Source organism: Glandiceps talaboti, chromosome 18, assembly GCF_964340395.1.
Source record: "Glandiceps talaboti chromosome 18, keGlaTala1.1, whole genome shotgun sequence".
In the NCBI taxonomy this organism is placed as follows: Eukaryota; Metazoa; Hemichordata; class Enteropneusta; family Spengelidae; genus Glandiceps; species Glandiceps talaboti.
The window spans coordinates 11,720,001-11,729,996 of record NC_135566.1 but is presented as its reverse complement, the minus strand read 5'-3'; the positions used below and the strand labels follow the sequence as shown (position 1 = coordinate 11,729,996).

Sequence of the window (9,996 nt, the reverse complement as noted above, 5' to 3'; positions counted from 1 at the left end):
GAAGCACGCCCTCATTGGTGAAATACGTACAAATCTGACCTTCAGACAAAGTGCGAGTGGTCGTATTTTCTTCATAAATTTCTCCAACCGCATCATCATCATCATCATCATCATCATCATCATCATCATCATCATCATCATCATCATCATCATCATCATCACCACCACCATCATCATCATCATCATCATCATCATCATCATCATCATCATCATCATCATCATCATCATCATCATCATCATCATCATCATCATCATCATCATCATCATCATCACCACCACCATCATCATCGCCCAATAAGGAACTCACAAACTCACCAATCTTGAATATGGTGTACCTATAGGGTAATGTCGTGTTTTTTTTTTATAAACACACATCGCATAAAGCCTGTATTATCAAGGTTATCAAAAATGCAAGGACATTTGTCTTTTGATGACTCTGGACGTGTACATTGGACACGTAGCAATCCCTGCTGTAACTGTAAATAACCTGAAGTATCATAGTGTTGGTTACCCAGACCCTTGGCTATATATTCGTGCAACACCACAATTACAAGTAACCCCACACGCCAAGTCCTCTGTTTCTGCGCATGTGCAGTTTGGATTGTCGACTGATCCTTGCGATTACTCGATTGACGGAGTCTCCGACAAACGACGATTTTGTGATTAAAGGATTACAATGTAGTTCACAGACACATTTCTTGTCCTACAGCAGGGGATAAATAAGACAAAGATTACACAACACATAGTTACGTAGTTTTTTCTTGTAATATGCGACTTTTATTATTGCCATCGTATTGCATAAATACACCGCAGTACAATGCATAGTCACAGACCTGTCTAATATACATCCACACGAATTCGTTTTGATCGAACTTGTCACGTGACGAAGTTCGATCCATCATCATAAAATAACAATATCACCATTATATATTACCAATATATATTACCAATCATTATATAAACTTTCCCTCAAAATTCACAAAAACTATCGAGATTGTAAATTTGACAGATTTTGTGTAAAATTTCATAGATTTCAAAACATTGCATTTGTTTATCTGTTAATTGCACCTTTCGTATTCTACAAAGAATACCATATCTTGTGCGATCAAAGCTCAAAAATTGTAAATTTCAGACCCGCATGTCTTACATCTGTGACCTCAGTACCTGATCTCAACAGCTGTATATAATTCTGTGTCCTAAAGTTGTCTTTAGCAAGAGTAATGATATATATTTATTATAGTTATTAATCAATGTATTTATTTATTTATTTATTTTATATATATATATATATATATATATATATATATATATATATATATATATATATATATATATATATATATATATATATATATATTATATTGCAGAGGGGTTGCATTACGGCTAAGGCAAGTTGCAGGCAGTTTTAAATTCAGTATACTAATAGTTGGAGACTCCCTCATAAGTACTAAATGAAAAAAAATAGCTTTGAAGTAAGTTATCTGCAGCAAGGTTGGTATCGAAAATATCACACTATATTTATCATACAGGAATCATACAATGTTACACATACTAGTTTTTTTACGTGTTTTTTTTTTCTACAGGGTTCTATCTTTTAGATGTTTTTTATGGATAATCACTATATGAGGGATTAGACTTGTCGAAAATTATCATCCAGGTGTGTTACTCCATCTGATTCGTTCATACCAATGGGACTAATGGTCCGACATTACGCCATCTGTAGATGAAAAAACAAAATGAATATTTGCGGTGGTAAATGTAAAGAGCTTAGTAGACAGCTCAGAAATCGATAGACAACAGATTAATGGTACTGTGCAAACTGAATAGTTGTTTTGCATAAGGAAACGGAATGGCATTGTGTGAATAGTCTCAGTTGAATCCGAACTTTTGAATATATAATTTAATTTAAGTGAAATGAGATGTTTATATAATATAATATAATATGATATGATATGATATGATATGATATGATATGATATGATATGATATGATATGATATGATATAATATAATATAATATAATATAATATAATATAATATAATATAATATAATTGAAATTATATATCTTATTATCTAATTTTGGCTTACGTTCTCCTGGAACAATAATAGGAGAGGAGAAACACTCTGGAGGTCGCTGTGTTTTTTTTGTCGATAGAATTTGCCATCATAAACGAAATAAACTGTCTTCAAGCACAGTTTTAGTAATGGACACACTTGGTCAATATTTTTGCTGCAAGGGTGTTGTCATTTCTAAAGAATCACTGACCACTTCCACTGCCTCCTTTGGTGGTACACATGTAAAGAGGGCTGATGATACGTTAAATGATGTTATTGTCTCCTCTTCCTCCAATGGGATATCTTTGATTTTGTTGACACATTCCTGGAGTTGATGATGCCATGCTCACTTTTACCCCTCCAATAATATAGGCAAGATTTTTGGCTACTGTAAGCGACTAAATTCACACCGCTAACTATAGGTCTAAGGGTAGCGTGTTCCTTATAGATTTTTCGTAATCCAACTTTGGAACAGAATCACCGAGATAAAGTTTGTAATACAGTACATGTACACGATCAATAACCCCTGACTCTGTAGCTGTTTTAGACTGTCAAGTACCTCCTTCTCTTGTACCCGTTAGATGGACCCCTTCTCAGAAGTTCGGAAGACTCGGTGTCACCACGTATTTCACGAACTTTCTTGTGGTAGTCCTCTTTATCCAAGATCACAGTGAATCTGCCTTTATCGGCTGGCAATATTGTGATGGCCTTGTCTTTGCTCAGCGTATCGATCGCCTCCCGTTGTTTGTTTGTTTGTTTGTTTGTTTGTTTGTTTGTTTATTTAATTGTGTTGGTGGTATTTTAGTGTTCGGCAGACAAGATGCTAGCTGGGTTGTACTTCATCTGCTAAAATCCCTCGACGGTTCTCATCACAATGACAATTCAACTCCGTCACGTGTCAACCAACCATCTGTCACTAGATCATCAGAAGAAACGTCCTGGACATGACGTAATTACTCCATTTTTAACTTGGTCTGCATAATTGAGAGCATTCATATATATAATCATATACTGTCATTGGAGTTCTTTTGTGGAGTTGTTATATTTGTGAGGATGACTCTGTTCTATATTTGTATAGGCGATCGAGTAAGGAAGAACTTTCGTTATACGTTAAGAATATACCACATTTTACCCCACTTTCACCTTTTCCCCTCCCCTCTTTTTTACAACAACAACAACCACCACCACCACCACCACCACCACCACCACCACCGCCACTACCATCACCAACATCACCACCCCAATATCACCATCGCCACACAGTACCACCACCACTACTATCATCACCAACATCACCACCCCAATACCACCATCGCCACAGTCCCATCACCACCACCTCTCATACTACCACGAGCACCACCACAACCTGTCGTACCATAACGACCAAAACCAACACTAACACCACCCAAACCACTACCATAAGCACGTACCACAACCACAATCATCACTTTCACCGTCACCATCAACATTCGTGATCAATTCTTAGAAAACAGTCATGATATTTGTATCGTTTATGGGATAATAGTGACGATTTAGGGTTGCTATGACAATATATCACATTCTTCGCAACCAAAGGTCTATAGCCCTGGTTAACCAGACTCTTGACTATCCTTTGGGTATCCCCTAGATTATTACCTTGCAATACCGCAATCACAAGCAACTCGACCCCACAGGGTACCCCACAGTCTTGTTGCTAAGCATATGCGCAGTCTGGAATGCCGATTGGCCCTTGGGATTACTCGATTGATGGAGTGTCCGACAAAAGACGATTTGTGACCGACGTGAAATTCACAGATTCTAACAAAATTCTTGTCCAACGGCCAGGGCGATGAATAAGGCACAGTAAAAAATGAATGGTTTATTTTCAACTCAAAACGGTGTGACCAATCAAGGTCAAATAAAATGAGTTACATCGTTAAAAGTCTGGAAAAAAACAAGGAAAGCAAATAAAGGAGAAATCTAACAGCACTAAAAACCATGAAAATAAAATTTTAAAACAAAGTTAATACACGTTGACAATTTGACATGAAATAAACAACAAAGGAGTAACGCATTGTCGCAAACCTCGGCCTGTTTTACGGCAACGTTCTTCACGAGCCTCGAAATGTAGTGGTAGAAATATTAACTCTGGTTTGCGAGAATGGAGTAACGTCACAGAATCAGTACTGGTTCATCTTCATACTGTACAGTACACGATAGGACTCTAACATTCATGCGTAGAACAAAGCGTATGAAAAACAGTCGTAGAAAAATATTTTGGCTGTATCATCCGTGCAAATAAAGTGAGTTATTTATTTTTATTAATGTGCATGTGCGAATATCATTTACCATCAATACATATAACATCGGTCCAAGTTGTGTTCCTTGTGATACTCCTGCACTTACAATTAGTCAGCTGGAAGCAGCGTTTTCTAAAATAATTCTTTGTCTTCTACCACCAAGAAGATGTGCTACTATTTGACTAGAAGGCTTTAATAAAATCTAGATAACATTCTGGTCACGTGTTTTTAGATTTTCAAGACTTTGAGTCCAGGACTAGAGCCTATCAACCATGGCGAATGTTGAAGATGACTTTTTGACACGCTCGATGACTTTTTCACTTCTTTGACTCCATAATCGTTGTGATGGTATTTGTCAGAGAGATCGGTCTAAAGTAAGAAGCCATCCAGTGAACCTAGGCCTGGTGTACTGACTTTTAGTAGCTTTAGGAGAACTAGGTTAGCCTCATAAGGCATTCAGTACCGCCGGCACTCGACCTTCATAAAACGACGCATTAAAAGAGGTCTACGATGTCTGGCGAATTCCTCGGCGATCTTTGCAAGAATTTTGTTGGAGATTCCATAACGACCACCTTAATTATCAATTTGTAGGTATAGATTTGACCGCTGAAGGTCACAGAAGGTCATACCCTCTCAGCAAAGCAGACACGAATAACTCATAGTATAAGAGTTCGTAGTCCTATATGTCAATGACGAAAATAGTTATTGCTTCTTTTATCTCGTTGCCATGGAGATATTTACCATCGATATCCAAGTCTGTTGGGACTTTCTTTTGATTGCGACCGGTATAAAAATCACCATACACCACTTAATATTTTTGTTGTTGTAATATGTCACTTTTATTACTGTCATTATATTATATTCATACATGAAATTACACTGCAGAACAGCCAATATTCAAAGACCTGTTTAATATACAATCACATAGTCGAACTTGTCACGTGACGAAATCCGACGCGTCATTGAAAAATACAAAATATATATAATCGGTTATTGTTATATTAATTAACTTTCCCTCCAAAATCTCTCATATTTACAAAACCTACTCGAGATTGTAAATTTCATACATACTTTGTAATATGTTACAGCTTTAAAAACACTTACTGAATGTTCGCATTCTAAACTACAAAGACTGACTCGGACAAGCCTCCATGTGGGGTCAAAGGTCACAATATAAAATTCGGATCTGTAGTTTACTTTGTCTGTGACCTGTTGATCTCGTCATATAAAATAATGTTGTCGTCCTAAAACTTGTCTTCAGCCAGGGTCAAGATACATTAATTAAATAATTAATTTGATTATTTACTTATGTAAATTGATTTATTAATTAAGTTATTTATTTGTGAAATTATTTATCCTTCATGACATTATTTCAGTGGGATTCTTGGGCATAAAATACAAACTTTGCAGACAGCTTAAATTCCATGTACTAAAAGTTGAAGACACTCCCTTACAAGCAAGTGAAAAATGAAGTTTTGAAGAAAGCATGTGGCAAGATGGGTATCGAAAATATTTCACATGATATTTATTATACAGGAATCATACAATGTTACACATACTAGTTTTTTTACGTGGTTTTTCCTCTACAGGGTCTATCTTTTCGGTGGTTGTTGTTTTGGCGGGAATTGTTGTCGTAACCACTCTATCGTTGAGAGGCTGGACTGGTCGAAAGTTATCCTCCAGGTGTGTTATTCCTTCTGCTTCTTGCATACCAATGGGAATTAGAGTCCGGAATTTCGCAATCTGTGAATGAATGAATGAATGAATGAATGAATGAAAACAAAATGAATATCGAATTTGCGTTGAGGGCGTTGTAGACAACTCAGAGATCGTGATTCGAGAGAGAACATGATGGTTCACACAGGACAACAACAATGCTATGATTCCGTTTCCTGCTTCGAAACAGTTATTTAAATCACGTTGTGCAAATTTTGAATATATAATTCATGTAGCAAAATGAGTTTGTTCATTTCAATTTACTTCTTTTTTTGAGTCACACGTTCTTTTTAAAAAATGCGGGTAAATGCGATTTACAATACAACTTGATTTAGATGTATGTTTTGTGATTGCATCATAATAATGTATTTTTTTATTTCAAAATATTCTCAGTTATATTGCATGGTAGCGTGTGTTTGTTAATGTCTAGTGATTTTACAATCTAACTGGGTTTTTTTCAGGGGTGTTTTCGACGTGTGACAAATTTTAACCACTGTACAGGAGTTAAAAACAAATTTTGATGAATTGGCCTTCCTGTGATGAATGAAGATTAATGCGAGTCTGAAACAAATACTGTCATTCGTAGATCTAATCTATCCGCCAATTTTACCTGTGATTAACATGCTTGTCACGTTTTAACTCTTATGTTGTTTCAAATAAGTAACCAAGTCCGTCACTTTGCAATCTTATGAATTAAGGTAAACCTGTAAAAATTTTCGCTAAAGCCTTATTTTCGCTTTCTGGAAAACAAACACGTCGCAATGAAAATAAGTAGTGGCTAAAATGTCATCTTATACGTAAACACAATACACCAGGCTTAGAAAATAAGTAAACATTAGTTTTTGTGAACTACTTGAAGACTGTAAAATCACAAATGTTCTAGTGGCAAAATGCTGGCTCGGTTTACTGTACAATGGCAGAAAGCCGTATATATTACAGCACCAGCAATGGCCAGCATGGCTTATACTTTCGTTTTTCCCCCACGCCCCTGTCTAGCAACCGTCGCTACAAATGTCAAGGTCAGTATGACCTAAACATGTTTTGACAATACTAATTCATACTGCAATCAACCTAAATAAGTAGGAAATGATACATTTTTGTATGATAGAATTATTCATATTTTTCTAGAGTTTGTAATTTTCAACGAAACAACGAAGTAAAACATGAACGAAACACTAGTGACTAGATTGTTTATATATGTATGTATGTATACGTAGTAGACACCATTGATACATACGAAGCACCCACGTGAAGCTTAACTTTAAGTTACAAAACGGAGAAACAATATATTTGCATTGCATACGAGAGCTGTTAGTTTATATATGGTCTGAAAGTATAAAAAAAAAAACCTATAAAACTATAAAATAGAAAAGACGTCATAAACAACGATACACATACAATGATATGTTCTCAGAATTGTCGCCAGAATTTAAGATCTAATTATTTTCTATTTTGTATTTGGAATAAAAATTTACAATGTACAGAGGTTTTGATAGTCCATTGGTAAAACAACAAAATCATTGACATGTTATATAGAGTAGATTGGAGTCAATGTCCTCTAAATTACACGGAGACTACTTCCCCCTACACTGTGACGTCATCATACTAATTCTACGCAGCATTTCTGTATCCGACCTCGATTCACTTGAGCTGAATTGTATTCACATCGACTCTATTGAATTCATTGAAGGTACGACGACTTGTGAATACTAATAGAAGCGTCGACGTTGCCCATGGCAACAACCACAACACAACACAACTCAAGGATAATATAATATACACCGGCAAACGGGTACAGAATGCATGCATAATACGCCAAGGGGAAAGAACAATGCGATGACATTAATACCAGGGTCATGGAGAGACGATGGAGTTGGCACTAACTGAAAATATTTTTTTTGGAGGATAAATGTCCATCTGACCTCTGACCTTCAAGATGTACAGCAATAAAATGGATCGTATGGGTCAGTGGCATATCAGTCAATCGACTATGCAATGCAGGCAGATCGATTTACTCAAACAGACCGTGTTAATCAGACTATGGTATATTCTTAACTAATTTATAGAAAGGGCAAAAGTGGATCGGGGGTTATCTTTCGGCATAATGATATGACGTGGTTCAGCAGCAAAGTTGAAATAGGTCGGACATACTAAAACATTGGTATATACAATTCGTACATAAATAAGGCATACACATGTCAAATGCCTAACCATGATTGATGCAATAACATTCCCATTAGTCGTCTTTCATGAATAATGTACACTGTTATTTTGTAGTTGCCAATAGTAACAGGTCATGGAAACAACTCGGCATGGTGATTAAGTGATATAATTACAAGTTCAGTGAAACTGTGCCATCCATGGCTGTTACATATGACTGAGTTTTCTTCAACTCTTAACAAATGTACAGGCATAAGGAAACAAGCCTAGATCGAATTATTACTAAGTGTTCATTATTTGACAGCCTCGACTGGGAGCCATATGTTATTCTACTTTGTGAAAAACCAATTAGTTTTCAGTTCAATTTAACATTGGCAGGGTTATGTTGATTGAAACTTTCTATCAGTCATAATGAGGTTAACACGTATTACGATTTATCGTACTAAGAACATTCAACAGACCGTCAGTCGGTGCAAACGTTTTGACGAGTCAAAGTTTTTGTTCTCACAAGTATTTCAATAATAACTATCCGATATCCGATATGCGCTATTGTATCAATACATACGTTTAAGCTTTCAATTTAACTCCACAGAGTGGGAACTTACAAGCTTTTGAATGCAAATTTGAGATAGTACCATCGCGAAAGGTTGTTAAATTTGATTACACGATAAAGCTTGTAAGTATTGTTGGATGACCTATAGTTGAAGGACGCACGTACTGTTTATCAAATTTCCAATTTTAATGTATCTACTTTCAATGACAACGTTGTTTTAGTATATCTTTACACGTTCGTTTTAGTAGTGTTAGGGTTGTACACAAACACTCGGCATTTGTACGCGCCAAAATTAGATTGAATACACTTCATATCCAGTATCATTACAATCACATACAATAAAGGCTGGGGTCTCAGGGTAGCCAGGGTTTGGACGGATGTAGTAAGATATACTGTGTTTTAAAGCTATCAGCCCAAATGCAAGTGTATAAAACAAAGGAAATGAGAGATGTCCACGCATATGACATATTGATAAATCAGTCCGGTTAAATTTCATCATATGTTGCCTTGTTTGGAATGCCTGGACTTTACACACACAACTGATGACGGATGGTCAAACAGACATTCAAACAAACAAACAAACAAACAAACAAACAAACAGATAGATAGACAGACAGACAGACAGACAGACAGACAGACAGACAGACAGACAGACAGACAGACAGACAGACAGACAGAGTATATATGCTGACAAGTGCCATTAATTCGGTCATGATTTCCACTAAAGTTAATAAAAAAAACCCATAATTTATACGATATATTTGCCGTACCTGTGCTTCTGAAATTTTGATGGTCTCTTTGAATAAAGTCCAGATAACACACTCTTGACATCCAGGGGTCGTCAGTGAGCCGTTGTAACGATAGAAATCCTTCATATTCTCGGGCATTAAATGGCGAAATGGAAATGGCTGCTCGAAGGTGTGACTTCCCCCTAAAAGAAAACCAGCAGATGTGATGGAATAAATACCCCGTAGTTATCAAAACTACAGTAAACTAGTGTGTGTGAGTTGACGTTTTTTTCATGTCGAAATAATACTAATAGAAAACTTAAAAGGATATTTCAAACACTTTCAAAAGCTTGTCCCAGTACTTCATTCATTACCTGAATGTTATGATAAGACCTGCATAGATCGTATCGTATGGCAAACGGAAGTATTGAATTTCAAAGACTGACCTGGGAATCGCCCATGTTTCAAGAGTTCAGTGCAAACTCAATAACGTGGAACGAATGCA

The 9,996-nt window shown here is 36.2% G+C and overlaps 1 protein-coding gene across 1 annotated transcript in view; it reads right to left on the bottom strand.

The window, feature by feature from the left end:
• Positions 1-5,061: 5,061 nt before the first annotated feature.
• LOC144449127 (carbonic anhydrase 3-like) overlaps positions 5,062-9,996 on the bottom strand; it is a 19,312-nt gene continuing 14,377 nt past the window's right edge. The window contains exons 7-8 of the mRNA XM_078139588.1: positions 9,534-9,694; positions 5,062-6,077 (exon numbers count right to left, since the gene is read on the bottom strand). Of these exons, the coding sequence (XP_077995714.1) occupies positions 5,874-6,077; positions 9,534-9,694 (365 nt within the window). The 3' untranslated portion in view covers positions 5,062-5,873. The remainder of the gene's footprint in view (positions 6,078-9,533; positions 9,695-9,996) is intronic.